An 18,813-nucleotide genomic window follows, 5' to 3' on the forward strand; every position below is an offset into this window, starting at 1 on the left:
TGCCTAGAGGGCTTCCCACAAGTGGTCATAGCTCAGACCTAGCCATGCGCTCTGCTCTCTCAGAAAAGACTGAAAAGAGCAACCCCACATGGTATTCAGAAAGGGAACACAGGGACATTTGGGAACAGTATTGGTGGCTCCACAGTGAGACCTTTCTGAAGCTCTCACGGTAGTGACATTGGGGCTGGGGATATAGCTCAGTGGCACAAGTGCCTACCTGGCAAGTACAAGGTCCTGAGTTCAATTCCCAGTACCTAAAAAAAAATAAAGTAGTTCAAGCTAGTGACATGGTAAATGGAAAATCGTGTAAGAGCAGAGGTAGCTGGGGAGCACATATGAGGGATAACTTCCTGTCATGAGGAGGCTTCCTGGAAGAAGGTACATGGAGAGTACATGCCAGCTATGCAAATAGGGGAGGCCAGAGTAGGGCTTGGGAGGTAACCTTTGTCCCTAAGCAAAGGGACAATATGAGCAAAGAGCAAGAGGTCATACAGAACATGGCCAGAAGCTGCCAGAGCAGGAGGACAGAGGTAGGGTATGGCCAGAGCCAGAGTAGTAGGATACCCCACGCTGGGTGCAGGGTGCTGCCAGGGTGCATATGCTACTTAGCAGTCTTCTCTCACCCATGCAACCACTACCTTCTCCAGAGCCAGGATGCTCTGCGCTGGGGCCTGGGGCTCTTGGAGCAGTGTCTCTGTGAGTTCCAGAGTCACCTGGTCAAGGACTCTTGGGGAGCTTGTCCAAGTGCCCATTCCAAGCATCATCTGGACCTAATGAACCACAAGCTCGGTGATAAGAGGCTAGAATTGTAAGCAAGTTCTTTAGGTGACTTTGCCTTAACTTTACAATCATTTTTTAAACACACACTAAAAAAGCTGAAAAAGATGGTCAGCCATGTGCCCAGCACCTCCATTCACCACTAATTTCTTACCACATGCTCCGTGTGTGTGTATGTGTCTGTGTGTGTGTGTGTGTGTGTGTGTGTGTCATTTGTAAGTTCTGACATTGCAGTACTTCACCCCAAGCACCTCCAAAGAACAAGACTGTTCTCCATACTATCACCATTCTTGGGAAGATCAATAATAATTCAGCAGTACCACCTGTCTTGTTACTTTTCTCATTGCTGAGACAAAATACCCAACACCCACAAGTTAAGGAATAAAGGTTTATTTAGTTCACAGTTTGTACAGATTGCAGTTCCTAATCAGCTGTCTTCAAGACAGGGTGGCATGGTACAGGGGTATCGCAGAGGAGAAACAGTTCATGATGGGCAGAAGACACTAAACTACAAATGACAGTAACAGCTTCTTTCTGCCCTTTAATATTCTATCTAATCTATTAGCCTTAGGGTAGATAGCAAACCAGTCAGTGGACTGACTTAGTAATCACACACCCTTGATCCCAGTACCACACACTCTAGATCCAGCCAGCCACCTCTAAAAAGCCCCACCTATACCACACTATGTGCTACCTATGACTGCATGAGGCTTTGGGGGGACATCTAAACACAAACTATAATATTCCCTTAGAGTCCACATTCAAATTTTCCTCAGTTGTCCTCTAAATACCCTCTTTAGCTTGTTGCTTTTATCCATTTTGACTCTGGATGGTTCTGTTTGAGACTCATTAGGTAACAGGCCTGATGTTTGTTTCATGCTGCCTAAGTACAGGGGTGCTAGCAATGATACAGCAGTCCTTGCTGTGGGATTTGCACTTGGCAGGAGGACTACCTTGGAACAGAAAAAGCACCATTCCCTCAAAAGCCTCTGACAGAGCAGTTCCAGCAGTGATGGGCCATGGAGCACAATGAGGGACAGAAGCCCCCTCCCTTAAGGGTGCACCTTGTGCGTAGGCAGCCTCCTACTTGGCCTCCCCATAAAACAGCTGCTCCAAGGAGCAGGGGTGAGGATGGTGGGGGACAGCACTTGACCCACCCCTCTGGGCTGTCCCTGTGAGAGATCTGCATGGGGCAGAGCCGCCTGTCCACCCTCATCCACCCTCTGAAGCACTCAGGTTCTGCTGCTGAAAAGCAAGGACAGAGACATGATCAACACCCTTAAGCCAGCACAGCTGGACCAATTCCCCTGAGGCCAGGGAGTCCAGAAAAGAAATGACCTAGTAACTTGATGTTTTCAAAATCAGACTTCCCAGTGTGGCCTGAGGTGGGGGGAGACAGGATTGGAGCCCATTTTCTTGCCCCAGCACCCCAGGCTAAAGTGTGCCTGCCAGCCACTCTCCAACCCTTCAATCCTGTGCATCTATCTGCACAAAGAAGCCAAGCCCAGACAAGGGCACAGGAGACACAAGAAGGCCATCCAGTCCCCGGGGACTCCTAAATTCATGTTAATCCCAAATGGAATGCACAGACTCTCCTAGCATTCTTTGTGCCATGTAAGGTGTGTCTTATAGAAGTTTGTGAAAATTAATACTAAGGAACTCCCTGGCACTCCAACATTGAAAGCAGATTTTTCAGAGCAGACCCTAAACAAATGAGGATGCTGCCCTCTGCCTGCAGCTCTGCCCACCTAGACCACCACCCCTCCTCCTCCCCACCAACACCTTCGGGCCTTGAGAGCCTTCATGCAGCTCTTGCACCCCCCACCCCTTAAAGCTACATTGCATACCAATAGGGGCTCTCTTGATCTCTCCAATGGGCTCCTGTGTGTGCCAACTCTTAAACCCCCAGTTATGAATTCTTTTTGAACTGAGAGGCCTTACCATTGTGGTAAACTACAGAAGCTTTTGCCCTTACAAACTTGCAAATGAGAAAAGAAGGAAAACATGGAAACAAAGGTTTGTAAATGGAGAGGAGAAGACGGGCTGAAGGGAGGGCGGGGGAATAGAGAAACAAAAAACAAGTTATATCATGTACAAGTACAAATTCTCTATGATGAATGTGATCGTTATGTGTATCAAAAATGTACCAATAAAATCTAATTTTAAAAACTTCCTAATTTAAAATTTTTCCTAGTGTGATTTATGTATGAAAGAGAGACCTGCAGACCAACTTGCCCAAAACAATGAGAAAGGTCCATCACAGGTAAATTAAATTTGAATGTAGTTTATTTGCAGAATTTTATTTAATCAATTCTGATTTCTCCCTGTTTTTCACCATTATATAAAAATTCATCCTTTGTACAAGCATCTAAAATGTTGAACAAGGAAGAAGTAAATATTGCACATTTAATGACCAAAATAAAGTTGTGGTTTTTAAGTCACATCAGACAAGAGGGAAAGAGAGTTGAACACACTGAAGTACTTATCTCTGACAGTGGCTTTTAAATTCCTGAAAGAAAAATAAATTCTCTCAGTGAAAGATATTACATTGGTACATTTGAAAAGTTATAATCAATAACATTTCTTAGCAAATTCATTATCTCAAAATAAGATCAGTAGTTTAAGTTACCCTCATCAGATATCAGGAACCCATCCAGAGGGAAGGAAATGTTCTAGACCACAGGATGCCTGAGGCATGCTCTAGAACATGTCATCACTGCAGAGAAGAACAAAGTGAGGATGATCAGTGCTGAGCTGTTAAGAGCTTTACCCAGCTTGATCCAGACACAAATGGAAGATCACAGAAGGGGAGTTTTTGTAAACCAACACACATATTTCTCAGCACTGTATTATCCATTTTGCTTAACAAGACAAAGATAATTGAGAGAAAAACAATCAGCTACTACCTCAAAATAAGCTTGAAAATTGGCCCATAGTGAAGAGCAGACAGTAGTAAATGATTAAGGAGCGAATGCCTTATTCTTTATGCAGATATGTAATGAGACCAGCAAGTGGTATTAACCCCAGGTCTGGAGTTTGAACTTGGCAGTTTAACATTCCAACTGCCCGAGCTGATGCTACCTCAGTGTCCAAAGCAGTAGGCTGCACTGCTGGGACTACACAAGCATGATTCATGCCAGGGTGGGAACCAGGATAAGGCAACCAAGACACCAAAGGCAGAAAACACAAGAAAGCACACTTTTGGCACCTACAAGTGACTTAGTATTTGCGCCCTCTATGCTTCTTTGGGCCCACCCTAGACCTAAGCCTGCTAATCTTGGGCACAGTAACATGGATGGATTTGGGTACTTTTCCCCCAAGGGAAGTCCTGTTGAACATCAGGTGGAAGAGGACTAATGCGTCCAGGGCTAAAGGCTGGGGCTGAGTGGGGCCAGACACGTGACCAGAAATGTCTGCTGAGAGGGAAGCACAACAGCCCCTCCCTGGGATGCTTCCAGGAAGATCTACAACCAAGAGGTATCACTGCATGGAGACATCGCAGCTTGGTGTAAAGCAGGACTATAAGCACAGGTCATTGGCCAAGTGAAGAGACTAAGGATTCCCACTGGGAGGTGAGCCCACAGTGTGTATTCCTCCCTCTTACTTTATGTATCTGTGATCCCAAGACATCTGCTTCCTGTACCAAAAGAAAGTTTTAGGAACAAAACCTCAATGAAAAAGTTTATTACTTTCATTGAAGTAGAAGAGCATGGACACACGCACACTGGTTTTGGTGATTACTCATGAGGAATATGGGAAGCCAGGCTAGGGTGAGGGTGAGGTTGAGGTTTGTACTTTCTGCACTACATTTCCTCCACATCAAAGAACACAGAGACTCAGACACAACCTTGGGGAGGTGGAGGCAGAGGCATTTGGTGGCTGAGCCGACTCACTGATCATGAAACTGAGAAACCAGCCAGGCTGGGGAGCTGAGACCAAATGTGCAGCACGATGGGTCCCCACCCCACTGTTACTCACACACTGCAGAAACGTGTGTTAAGGCAGGACATCTCTGCCTTAACACCCTCTTGTCAAGCTTTCTACCCTTCACTGTTCTAGTCCAGCATGGAGCAAGGAAATGGGGGATCCAGGCCGCTTCTCTGCCCCATGTCCCTACTGCAGGATAAGGCATGATGAACGGAGAAGAGGTACTTTTCACTGGGACCAGAATGCTGCCCCATCTTTCTCCCAGAAAGCATTAGACACTGCTGGCCACAGTGCAGGAGTCAAGCATGCTACTGTTCAGTAAGCCTTAGTCTTCCTTGATCCCAATATCCGCACGTAGCACCAGGCGCTACCTCCGAAACCATAGCCCTGTGCACTCCAGATGCTGACAGGCTTTTTAAGCAAAACCCCATTCCCGAGCCAGCAGTGGGCAGCCTGGCCTGTTTGCAGTCCTTCCTACCTGGAGGCTGCCATGCTCTTAACCAGCTCAGTGTCTGGAAAGCATGTTTCTAGCCCAGAATCTGACTAAACCTTTCTATGATAGATGAGAAGGTGTAAAGGGGGAAGTACTTTTACTGATCCTCTCTGAAAATAAAATTACAATGTCAAAATAAATCAGATGACACCAGGCATTAACATCTCCATCAATCTTACCCGGAACACTTGTCAAGTTCATGTGATATCCCCCTAATTCACATCCATATCCATCACAACCAAAGATTGATTTTATTTTTAATAATTTTTATACATCAAGTATATTATAAATATTATAAACTTCAAAAAATTAACACATTAGTCATAATTATCTTTAAAATGTGCACACTTCAAAGATTTCACATTCTAGGATATGAATAATTTCATCTTCCTCAAGAAAACAGCACATATTTCCTGTCATAAAATCAGTGCTGCCAAATCAGCCAATTAAACTTCTAAAATTTTCCTATACATAGGAGGAGAAGCTGATTGAGTCCAAAAGTGAGAGAAACACAAACAAGGGAAAATGAGACGTGTCCCTGTGAGATGACATCTTGTAGCCTACAAAAGTCAGACACTGAACAGAGATACTCCGAGCTCCAAGGTTTGTCTGTGAGGCAGAATTGTTCTGTCTGACAAAGAAGAGTTCTGATGAACTTCCAAATGTGGGGGGAAGACCCTGACATGTGGGAAGAAAGTGGCGTTGAGTTTACTATATTCCTATCTCTCTAAGAGATGTTGGTGACCCTTTAGATATTTTTAGGTAAAAATTCTTGGGCTAAAAACAATCCATAAACAAAGACATATTATGTAACAAACAAAATCCATTTTGAGTTGACAGAATTACAAGTATGTTGACCGAAGGCAAACTGCTAATTCCTGGGGAAAATAATATGAGCAAGAAGATGGCAACAGTTCAAGGCAAAGATGTAGACAGGCTTTGGTAATGAATGGTTAACAAAGACAGAAGGCACATGGGCATTCAAAACAGCCAAACTGGGCTGGGGATATAGCTCAGTAGCACACTGCCTGCCTGGCAAGTGCAAGGTCCCGAGTTCAATTCCCAGTACCAAAAAAAAAAAAAAAAAAAAAAAAGCCAAATTTTAGAAATTCTCCCAGCCTGGCCGAGTTTCCAGAACATGTGTTTCAGCAGGTTCTCAAGCTTCACTTGAGTTTAAATGTGGAAGAAAAAAGCAGGAAATGGAGAAACAAGTCCACAGTCTCCCTCTCAACTGTGGGGCATTCGAAGTGCAAACTTGGTGTCTGTCATGGGTTGCAAACTTCAACATCAACCAGGCCAAGAAGTAATGTGAATGTGGGGACCCAAGGGAATGGAGGGACCCAACGGCTGGAAGGAGTCAGCCCTGTCTGCACTCCCCACTGTGTGGACTAAACAGAACGTGTGCACAACGTGGTCATCACAGAGCACCAGCCTTGCCACCCTGACTCTGACAAGGACTCCTCCCGGCGCATACACTGCTAGTGGAAACAGGCATGTCACCATCTCTGCTGTCCACTATAATCAGGATTAACTGGCCATGCTTTATACGTGCTTCACTTTCACTAATTCAGCATCTTTACGTCCCTTCTGAGAGAAATAACATAATACTTTTAAGAGGGTATATTTCCCCACATTTGAGAAATGCAGAAATTATCGAACTTGACTTTTTAACAATACAAATGGGGTTCAAAACAAAGGGCTCTATATGACTCACAGTCAAATCTGGCACAAGAGTCCTAACATTTAAATAAAATGGAAGAAAAAAGTAGAAACACATTAAGAACTCTACCTGGAGCCCTGGTGAGGTGACTGGGACATTCACCAACTGTTAGTGGTTCAATACCAAGTGGAACTTAGTAAATTTCACTTGTAATGAGCATAACTAAAAAGCCCCCAGAAAATTTTAAGAGACAACATATATGCATGCATGCAAACACACACACACACACACACACACACACACACACAACCTAATGTCTCCCAGTCAACTACTCCTTGGCTAAACTAGGCTTTTCAGTGAAACTGAGCAATTACTTTTGCAAAGCAAAGTTAAATGTAAACATAAACAACAATGAGGTTTTTCAAGAGCCTTAATGTTACTATCGTATGTTATCCAAGTAATGCACTTCAGGATAGAGACAGTTAACAAGAAGAGCCAGGAAGTTTTTCCCATCTTGGAGACAATGTCCGGGATGCTTTATGAACTGGGCAGCTTGCAATATCTGATCCTGGTATTCAATATACTGCTTACTCAGTGTCATGGACTCAAGAGCAGCCAAAGCCTAGAAGACAAGAAAGACAAGAGGTTATGGATGCACATCACTGACTGCTCCAGGTAGAGCACACCATCATTTTGTGGTTCCACCGTGATCCTTGAGGGAGGGAAGTGTATAGAGGCAGGAGTCAGGAGTTCAGAAGGCAGGTGCTGATTAACCCAAACAGAAGGAGACCTGCAACCCAATCCTGTCTACCTTTTGCAGCCTTCCTCTAGTGCTGTTATTTCCCTACCCTTTCTTGCCAAGAGCCACTATAGCAGCTCGTCTGGTCTTACTGCCCAACAGCCACACCCACCTTCCAAAACTTCCTTGTCCTCCCCACCACATCACCTCCCTTCTCAAAGCTCAACAGGAAAACAGGCACCAGATGCATCTCATTAAGGTGAGGCCTGTGTAACTGGCTTTTGGTTTGGTTTTTAGGTTATAAAATAATACCATATTAGACTAACTGAATGAAATTCTAAAGAATATGGCTGGTAAGTGCTACTGCAAGTAAATGATAAGGTCATTGAGTCAGTCAACAAGCAACGAAGTACAGATCAGTTCCTTCCAAGTCCATATGACAAACACACAAGACTAATGGGAGAAAATGTTCTCATCGCTCTCTTCAAAGAAATAAAGAAAAACATTCTCTGGTTCCATAATTCTAATTTTTCCTTCCTTTATAAAAGAGAAGGGGAAGAGACTGTGCATGAAGGAAGCAAAAAGTCAGAGAAGGAGCTCTTGGGGTGGGGAGTTTTGTTTTCCCACTGCACAAACTCACTCACCTCCACGCTTCTGAAAGCATGCTCTCTCCACTGGGGCACACCCTATCCTATGGACGGGAAGGGTAACACTAGAGTATATGTATCAAATTTTGGGATCTGCTTGGTTCGGAAAATAAGAAAGAATTTTTTGGTGGAGAGTGGGAGGCTGCTAAATAAACTGGAAGCTTAGAAGTAAATTACCAGGAAACCTGTGTAGACAGAAGTCTTAGGGTTGAAAGTAAACAACTAGGGATTTTGGTACCAAGTTAAGAGCTATGTGAACAGAGTTCAATCTAAAACAGGAATCAAAGGAACAAAAACCAGTAGTGGCACATGTCTGTAATACCAGCAATCTAGGAAGTGAAGGCAGGAGGATCACAAGTTCAAGTTCAGGCTGGACAACTTAGCCACTTAGAGAGATTTTCTAAATTTAAGAAGAGCTTAGAGAAGCAGTTCAGTGTGAAGGCCCTTGGTTCACTCCCTATGCTGCCAAAATAATGGTGGCACGGAGTAGGCCCAAGACACTTCCATGAATAATAATGTCTCTCTCCACCCCTTTTCATGCCTTAAATTTAGCCCCCAAAATCGTCCACTGTGATAGGTTGCATAAGATTAATCATTCTGAAAAAGACGGCCTTTTCCAAGTCTGAAAATCCCAAGAGAAGTATGCAAGGAACATGCATCGTGTCATCACTTGGAGTGTGCCTGATGGAAGGTAGGCAAAGAGGGTGCCAGTGACCTCTGGGCATGGCTAACGCAAGGTGCTGATGATGCTCCAGGTCCTGGGACCACAGGAAAGTACAAGATTCCTCAAATACAGCCTGAAATGTATCTCTGACTTCACACCTGCCCATGAGTTACAGGAATGGGATCACTGCCACATTTTTAGAATACACTGTAACTTCTCACAAGTGCCATTTTGTTGCTATTGGGTTATTCCAGCATTGGCTGACAGTGGTCAACATTCAGACTCACAAAACAGGTAAGTATCTTCCAGTAGGGAAAGGACACCAAAAAGAACATTGTACTACCATGTCATCAAGTGTGCAGGCCAGAACTGCCACCTCCCTTCCTTCTGTGAAAAGGTGCTAGAAAACCGCTAATCCTTATGTTAAGCTGTTTTTACTGACCTGCTGAGCTTTTGGGCCAAGATGTAACTCAGAGCCAGGCTTCAAACGGATCTGGTCTTCTGTAGGGACCTGAACTGAGAGGAAGGTAGCCATGCCTCGAGCAACCACTCGGAACCTGGATGTGAGGGACAGGTCAGAAGCAGCAAGTGACTCTTAAAGTGACATTTAAAAATAAAGTCTTCTCTATAAAAAACAAAACAAGATAATTGCATTTCTGTATTTGTCATATAGTCAGATTCTTCAGGAAAATCAAGTATGATCCACGAAACAGCTTTAATCTTCTGTTTCATTAATACCACACCAAAAATGTCTGACAGTTTGTGAATGAGGAGGGGGAGGGGAAGAAGAAAAAGAGGAAGTCCGGGAGGGAGAAAGGCAGGGAAGAAGAAGGTAAAATTAAGAGAGGAAAGGATGGGAAGAGAGGAAAAAAGAAAAAAAAGAAAACCATGATACAAATATTATGAGATAGGCTAGAAAGATAATGACAAATTCCTTCACAACTTGAGATTTTTAGTAACAAGACCTAGACTTATTCCTCCTTACTTATCAACAGACCTCAGTCCATCTTGATGACTTAGCAGTTCACTAGAGTCCCTCACAAGTTCTGAAGACGAAGTGCCCACAATGAAGTAGATGACTGATATTTTGACCTACCTGTACACCATCACTTTCTGGCTCAAAACTAAAAAGAAATCAGTAGTACAATCAAGCTATAAAGTCAAAATGTAGGAGATACCACTAAAATATACTATTTGAACTTAAAAATAAAGGGGTTAAGCAAGAAAGAAATGCTATTTTGGAATATAAAAATGTAATCAGACTCTGATTTTTTCCAGTATCACATCTGAAGCCTACTGAGAGCAGCAACACATGTTCCTCACCTGTTGGACAAGGGTGACTTCCGGCCCAACCCGATTGCCCCCAGAATCCCTGAACTGAGCCTTTCCTCAGCCACAAGGCTTTGCCTGCTCTGAAGCATGAGCAGAACCCGGACAACAGATTCCGTCAGGACCAAGTCGTTCTGCTCCATCTGAATCAGGGACAGCTGCAGGACTTGGTGCCACCACAGAAACAGCTTTGCCTCTTCCTGTGAGGAGCTGAGGGAGATACCAGAAGAAACAAAATCTGAAGTGGATTTTTTTCCATTTGCACTTAACTGAAAGTCTGCCTTTGAGTTTGATGTAAAGGCAACAGTTAGTACTCTAAAAGCCTAGGCTGTTTATTTTTATTCTGGGTTTCTCATATAAGAGAAACAATGTTACATTTAAGCTGTGTGTTTGATTTATCTCACTTAACATTATGATTTCAAGGTGCAACATTTTCCTACAAATGACTCAAGTTTATCTTTCTCTATGGCAGAGTAGTAAGCCCTGTATGGTGTGTAAATACCACATTTTCTTTATCCCTTCATCTGTTGAGGGATATATGGGCTGCTTCAAGATTTACCTATTATAAGTTGTGCTGTTATAAACATGGGTGTGCATGTATCACTTAATATGATGTCTTTAACTCTTTTGGAAAGATAACTAAAAGAGGTACAGCTGGGTCAAATGAAATTTCTAGTTTAGTTTTTTGAGGAATGTGAGACAGATCATTCTCAAAGGGGAAAGTGATCAAGAGATAGTGGAAAAGAGGAAGGAAGGGACAAGGGATGAAAAAAGGAGTAAGGATGAGGTCTGCATATGTATCAACTCCAAACAAGCCATGTAAACATTATATACTGGAAACACGTACAAAAAAAAGAGAAAGGAGACCAAGGGAAGAGAGAGGGAAGGGAAAAAGATTGAAAAAAGGAATTAGGATGTGTTACATACCTGTACCAACTTCTTAAAAGAAATGCAAACATATATACTATACTCATGTACAGTACTAAAACTAAAAAAATAAAGAGCCTATGGTGATGGTGTTAGTAAAATGTTAATGTTATTAAAGTAACATAATTGTAACAGCTACTATTTATCAAACACTTACTCCATGCCAGATACTGTGTCCTGGCTTTATGTTCAAAAATTTCACTTTATCTTCATAACCCTAGGCTAGCTGTTATGGTTTGTGTCTAGATGTCTCCCCAAAGCCTCATGTGGTCATAGGTGAGGCTTTTTCAGAGATGGCTGGATGGAGTGTGACTGATTCACAGTGCAATGCTAGGATTAAGGATGTGTGATTATTAAATCAGTCCACTGATTGGTTAGGCACCACCCTAATCCCAGTAGCCTGGATACAATAAAAGGGACAAAAAGAGACTTGTTTTGGCCTTGCTTGTCTGCTTTTGCTGTCTTCTACTTGCCATGAACTAGTTCTCCTCTGCAATGACCCTCTGTCAAGCCACCATGCCTTGAAGCCAGCCGATTATGGAATGAAACCTCTACAAACTGTGAGAGGAATAAACCTTTCCTTCCTTAACTCAGCAATAAGAAAGTAACTGACACTCTAGGGATTATTCTCTTTACTTAACACAAGAAAACTAAAGCTTAGTGATTCAAAATGCTTGTTTTAGGTCACTGATGGAGAACCATTTAGAGCTTTCAATGATACACACAGCCTGCTGCCACATGCATACCATAGGTTTGCCACCACCATTTTAGGGCATAAAAAATCTCCTCAGAAAGTTAGCCCATCAAAGTATGAATTTTTCCCAAACAAGTATAACAATACCTCATAGCCTTGTTTATTTTTTATGTGCCAAATGGCTCTGTGCCCTTATATATATACTGTACTTACCTAAATTTTAAACTCCAAGTTAACCAAACACAAGTTTGATACAGCAGCCAGCAGGTGAACATACCTTGGATACACCTGTTCCAACCACTTGCTAAGGAGCAGCAGCACTTTCATTTCATTCCTTAAAGTCTGTTCACTATTTAAACACTGAAGTAGGTAGACATACAGAGTCAAGTAACTGCCAAGAGCGAGGCACTCCTGCAGAAACTCTTCTATGTTGAGCTCAGGAACTTGAAGGGACACCAGGATGGGTCCCCATCCTAAATTTTGATTGAGGGAGTCTAAGGAAAGAACAAGACGAGAATCAAAATATAAGCAAAAGTCTAATTATTTAACAACTCTAATAAATCTACTCATGTTAAGACAATAATTTCTCACATTGGTCCTATAGGCCACAAAAGTCAAATATACTCTCGAGCTGCAACTGGAAAGCCCTCAGGCTTGATGCCACTTGATGCTTGATGCTTGATGCCACTATTAAGAAGTCAAAACTTAGGACTGCATATTTACAAATCACCTTTCTCATCATATTAAGATCATTAACCTCTTCTGCAGTGGTCATCTAATAGTTTTAACTTTAAAACAGTTTTTAAGTATGTATGAATACTTATACTTCTCCAAGGAAAACTGTTACCATTTGATACACAGTATTTTACTTACCAAAGCTTAGCTCTTATTTTGATGAAAACTTTTTTAGTAACACAAATTTAGCAATATTAGTCTAATGGTTTTTAACTTTTGAGAAGAATAAGGGTTGGGTACACAGAGACAGGCACAGCATCGCCACGGCAGACACGGATGGTTCACGGACTGTCAGGATAGGGCAGATGGTAGATTTTAGGCACTCAGTGGACTCCTGCTCCAGTACCCTCTTTTCTCTCTCACTGTCTGTAGTATGATATGTGTCTGAGTATCAGAGTTAAGAAGGGCTGTTCTAAGCAACTTTTACTAATCAGACTAGGTTGTCTCAAGAGTCTGAGAGTTTAGAGGCAAGGCAAGAAAGATAAAAGAAAGGGGGGGGGCAGGAGAGGGTGACCTCTTCATATGGTTTAAGGAGCATGACAGGAAACAAAAAAGATTTCTATGAAAACTCATTTACCCAAAGTGACCCAAAAGGAGGAAAATTAACATAGTGGATCATTATTATAAAGGTTCTGGTATACATTTATTCTGAGGACCATGAATCTGCCTATCACAACAGAGCTGGTCTGACATGCTAAAACCAGTATGAAATAAGTTAGAGCTCTTCTCCCCAACAGACACGGGCCAAAGGTTTTCATGCTAAATATAGATCTTTATGGGGAAAAAAAAAAGAATATATATATATAATCCATCTTCCACTGGGAAGAGTCTAGAAAGATCTGACGACAAAACTTTAACCTTTCCGGGGAAAGACTAACACAACGAGAAGAGAAAAGATAACACCCTCTTACTTTCCTTGAAGTAGGCAGTGATGCAGGCTTCTGTAATCTCTGCCATGTGTCGGACAGAAGCCAGGCTCTGGCAGGCTGCTGTTAAAAGGGGCAGCACCACCAGCCCATGGACTTTTTGGCTGATCCAGGTCCGGATACTGCCCCGCAGGAACTCAGCTGTTGGGATGGTTGCATTGTTCATCATCATTAGGACTTCCATAAAGAGGCTGCTGAGGGCCATGTGGCGGGCCTGGCTGTCCATGTCTGAAGGGGAACACACACACACACACTCAGGCGGCTGGAACATGATCAGGGGACAATAGGAATGTGATCATAAGGACATTGGTGCTTCAATCTTAGCTGGTCTCCAGGGACCAGAAGGAAGACTCCAGACTTGTTTGGTTTTTTGGACAGACTGGAACAGAAGTATTTTATATGAGCTAAATATTAAGAGTTCCCTGAGTAAGCAGTGTGACAGAAGAATACCTTAATAAATGCACATATAGCAAGCTGGTAGGAAAGAGTAAATTTATTATAACATGTGTAATTACCTTTATTTTCAAAGTTTTGCTGATGCAAAACCAAATACATAGATCACAGCACTCAACTAGATAACAAAAGTACCCAACCCCCTACCATAAGCTACTGCCAATGCTACCAACACTGTGGGGTAATTTACACAGAATCAAGGTTATTACTAAAACTAAACATAAAAGTAAGGAAAACCTTTTTAAGGTTCCTAACAATAGCTCTTCTCCTTCTCATTTTTCTTCTTGGTTTTTTTTTTTTTTTTTTAAAGAGACAGGGGTCTATGTTACCCAGGCTGGACCCAAACTCTTGGGCCCACAGGCACACCACCACCACACATGGTTATTTCTTTGTTTTTTACATAGAAAGAGCAAATTCATTTCATAAAAGAACTGCAGAGGAGGTGACCGAGACAGATTCCTTCATACCCCAACAGAAAATACATGCTACTGGGAGTTTTAATAGGCATAATTTTTGCCAATTATTTCTAGCTCTCCCTGAGTTAGGTATTTTTTAATAGAACAGAACTGAGGATGCAGTATTTACACCAACAGGAATAGTAAGAATTTAGGAGATCTCATCACATACATCAAAACAAATTCACTACTTATTCAATGTTAAATCAACTCTAACTTAATGTAACTATAGTATCTATCATGAAGTACTTTTAAAAAAAACCTTAAGGAGAGACATAATAACAGTATGTACACATTAATTTTTTTCATATATTTACGTATTATTCTTCATAATAAAGGCCTTATCTTAATTTTAACTGAATAGCAACTGAGATTTTAGTTTACCTTTTAAGTATGACTCACAGGTAAAAATCATGGCAATGAGCCTCAAAACAGATCCCAGCCCATTCATCATTAACAGGGCTAACAAATGTTTCCCTGAAACTATCTGACCTTATTACTCTTCTGATTAGTCCTTCTAGAAGGACTTTGCTCACCTTCCCTGGCCAGCCATTACTCAGCCCACATGGCCCAATGACAGATGACCACCTCCATCACTTTCTGCAGCACTGCCTGAGGATTCTTCTTCCCTCCTTTGCTCCCTCCTTCACTCTGTCACTCCCCCTCCTCTCTCCCTCTTCCTTTCTCCTTCTTTCTTTTCTTCCTGTCACAATCTCAATAGTATGAGCCCTTGCTTCAAGACTCCATGAGCCTGTATTTATCAATTTTCAAAATAGCTTTCTCTTCTGCACTACACAGACAGCGGGCCCAACACCAAGGTGAGAAGAGGTAACTATGTGCTCTGCTCTCACAGGAGCTGATTTCTGGCTCATTGCTGCAGTAAAGATGTGAGAGCCCTGTGGTTTATGTATGGAATCTCCTTTTAGGCTACCTTAGGTCAGCCCTGGGCCTCATCAGCTCCCCATAGAGCCCTCAGAAGGTGAAGGTGAAGCCAAAATCAGTACTTCACGTACCTTTACAGGCTCCTCCTTTCACTTTGTCATAGTCTCTGAGACTTCCTATCCTTTTGCCATTCCACTGGTAAGTTTATTTTTTGGTTTGTTAAAAACTTTTTATCCAGCCTTCTTGGCTATTTTTAGCAGGGCAGGCAGTCAGGATGTCTAGTCCACCAATCTGTTAGCAGCAGAAGTGCTCTCTATAAAGTACTAAATCAACAGATGATTCTCCTAGTTAAGAGCTAAATGCTAGGAAGGCCAAATGCTAGGAGAGTTGCCTACTCGAAGGTCTCCTGTTATCCCCTAATCAGTAAATCCAGTCATCCAGCTCAAACCTCAGTCCAGGTCACCTCCTGTCAGCATCTTCCAGGGTCAATGCCTCCTCAAGTTCTTAACACTCAAGGTCTGAGTGTCCCATGTCCAAAGAGATCTGTGACTGACCACTGCTCCTCTGGATACAGGAATGACAGGGTTTTGCCCATCTTCCTCATTCCACAATGCCTCATACATGGCAGAAATTCACAGCATCAGTATGTGATTTCCCACTGCTCACTTACCAGGTGGGTTAAAGACAATGATATCATCTAAAAGCTTAGACATTTCTTGCTCTAGAACTGCAAAGGTGATTTTTCCATTTTGTTCCAGGGTGCTGAGGAACTGAACCATCTGATGAGTGAAAGCTCGGCATTTTGGAACTACATCCTGATAAACAAAAAAAAGGATCATTCAAATAAATCTAAGCAAGGACTATGAACTGAGTGTACCCTGGGGGCATGGCACTGAACTGATGCTTGGGTAGGGACGATGGGGACAGATAAGGAAGCCACTCAAAAGCTTCATTCAGGTGAGCCGGGGGAACTATATCAGGGGATATGAAACATGGTTAACACTTGGACAAGAACTCCTGTTCTCCCAGGTTCTGCAGAACATTCCCCCTACCACCACCCCTTCTTACTACATTAATAATAACACTAAGTAAACAATGATTGTTTGCCAGGAACTGTTCCCAAAACTTTTGTGTTCAATCCTCAAACATACTTTGAGAAAAGGTATTTCCAATTCAGAAGAGAACACTAAGACCTGCCCAAGGTCAGAATGGCAGTGAGTTGGGATCTGAGTCTGTCAGATCTAGAACTCATATCATCACCCTCCCTGCCACTCTGCCACCAATGACATTCAGATAATTAAACTAGTGGCCCATTGCCAGGCCTCAATCTACTCTGATCTGATCAGCACATGATGCTGCCAGGAAACGAAGTCTTAGCAAAAGAAAGGAATCAAACCAAAGGGTCCAAGAGGCCAGTATGAGCACACAATGACACAGAGCCCCTAGCTTTCTCTACTGAGCAGTCAGCAGGTTTGAGACTATCCTCAGTAGCACTTACGGGGCTTCCAGTCTCAAAGAACACTGCCTGCCTTTTAATCACCCTCTCAACTTACAAGGTGTTTCTGGTCCTCGTTAGGAATGGAAAGGCCGGCAGCCACTTTCAGGAGCTTCACAATCATTTCAGCAGCTGGTTCTTTTGCCAGGATGATGGATGGAGGATAATGACTGCTGAAATAACCTAATATACTCTGGTATGACACAATATCCACAAGGTGCCATGAAAGTGAGCTAGTTTGTCCCAGAAGACTAAGTAAAGGTGAGTCCTGAAAATGAAACACAGATTCTTACACTGCTTTAGTCCCAGAGCTCCCAATTTCCCCAGAATGTGTCTCTAGTCTGAAAAAAAACACTAAGCATGATGTCAATAAGTATCTACTCCAGTTAGCACTAGGGAAAGCAATAACTAAAACTGAGGTAGAAAACACATCAACATTAAGATCTGAAAGCATTCAGAATCCAATCTTCCAAGGATTCTGCTCTGGTAGTACATACCTACAATGACCTCAAGAGGCGTAGTACATTAAAGTAGGAATTACTGATATGTAAAATAAAACTGATTATATATTCTAACTCTGTGGAGTTCTCTTCACAATTCAGACCCAGACAACGGGCTATCTGAGGGAAACAGGGTCTAGTTGAAGGCACATCTCATGTACCAAGCATCTATTCATACTGCCAGAGGTGCTGGAGAAACAAAGGAAAACCACAACCTAGGAGAAAACAAGGACCTAAGAAGCCAAGTCTGACAGCAAGCTCCTCAAACTTACTGTTTGGTCCACTAGGTGAATTTCCTTTGCCAGTAGAACCATCATGAAAAGAAGGCAGACAATCATGCTCCGAGTTTCGGGCTGGGGATTAGGACTCCAGGCATCAGACAGCACACTAACCCAATTGACTTCACAGAGTACAGACCCAAAAAACAAGAAACAGCTCTTGGGGCTTCCTCGTTCCACCTAAACGGAAGTGTATCAAAGTCAGTGTTTTGTTTTTTGCTCTTTGATACATCTAAAAAATGTGTACAAATCAATGTTTCATAAATTAATTTTATAAAACAATTTTTCTCAGATTATAAATATCATTCATAATCCTACCTTGCGAGATGTAAACATTTGTTGTAACTTTCCTTCCATACTCAATGTATGTGCACATTTTGGAGCTAACCTGTTTAGATTTCATTATTTGTCCCAATAATTTAAAACTGGAGAGAAAAGCCCTTTTCTAACCCCCCCAGGTGCAGATTCCCTGCTACAGTGAATCACTGAGCTGCAGGAGTGTCAGAATCCTAAGATATGCTGGGACAGGATGGAAGTGGAGCATTAGTAGTCTGTAGTTCCTAAAGGTAGGCATGTATCAGAACCACTGGGAGGATCATTAAAACACACATTGCAGGGCCTGCCCCTCAAGATTTTAGGCTGAGAGCAGGAATGTATATTTCTATTAAGTCCCTAGGTGATGTTCATTTTGATGTCCCTAAGACCACATTTGGAGAATTCTACATTAGTACAATATTAGTATAATATTTATAATATTTATACCATCTTTTTAATGTAATACTGTAAAAATGTCTCCATGTCATTCTAATTGGTAATGACTGCATATTCCTTAAATTCTGTTCAAGGTTTTTTTGAGGAGTATATTATAAAATATATAATCAACCTTCAAGTTATATTTTATAAGCTTATTTCAGTATTTCTAATTTATTTAAAATAAAACATGGCTAAGTCATACACTTTTCCTTTAAAAAATGAAGATTAAAAGCTCTACTATGATCTACTATGATCTACAAAATTATGATCAATGGAATTTGGTGGCAATTCACATCTTCCTATTACTATGTTATACTGTGCTATTAAGACTCTGCCCTTGTAGAAAATGATTTTTCAGCCTCCTTTATAATCTGTTCTCTACCTTCAACCTTGTCAAAAAATTATACACACACACACACACACACACACACACACACACACCTAGTTTCATGAATTTAATTCTTTCCACAATTCTGGTC

The 18,813-nt window shown here is 42.1% G+C and overlaps 1 protein-coding gene across 2 annotated transcripts in view; it reads right to left on the reverse strand.

Moving 5' to 3' along the window:
- Window positions 1-3,045: 3,045 nt before the first annotated feature.
- Window positions 3,046-18,813, reverse strand: part of Epg5 (ectopic P-granules autophagy protein 5 homolog (C. elegans)) — a 109,342-nt gene continuing 93,574 nt past the window's right edge. For both annotated transcript variants that reach the window (XM_013510404.1, XM_005372862.2), the window contains exons 37-44: window positions 17,576-17,761; window positions 16,862-17,071; window positions 15,979-16,123; window positions 13,504-13,746; window positions 12,135-12,351; window positions 10,231-10,446; window positions 9,350-9,464; window positions 3,046-7,479 (exon numbers count right to left, since the gene is read on the reverse strand). In XM_013510404.1, coding sequence (XP_013365858.1) covers window positions 7,297-7,479; window positions 9,350-9,464; window positions 10,231-10,446; window positions 12,135-12,351; window positions 13,504-13,746; window positions 15,979-16,123; window positions 16,862-17,071; window positions 17,576-17,761 — 1,515 coding nt within the window. In that variant the 3' untranslated portion in view covers window positions 3,046-7,296. The remainder of the gene's footprint in view (window positions 7,480-9,349; window positions 9,465-10,230; window positions 10,447-12,134; window positions 12,352-13,503; window positions 13,747-15,978; window positions 16,124-16,861; window positions 17,072-17,575; window positions 17,762-18,813) is intronic.

This window comes from Chinchilla lanigera, unplaced genomic scaffold (genome assembly GCF_000276665.1).
Source record: "Chinchilla lanigera isolate Chin_1 unplaced genomic scaffold, ChiLan1.0 scaffold00001, whole genome shotgun sequence".
NCBI lineage: Eukaryota > Metazoa > Chordata > Mammalia > Rodentia > Chinchillidae > Chinchilla > Chinchilla lanigera.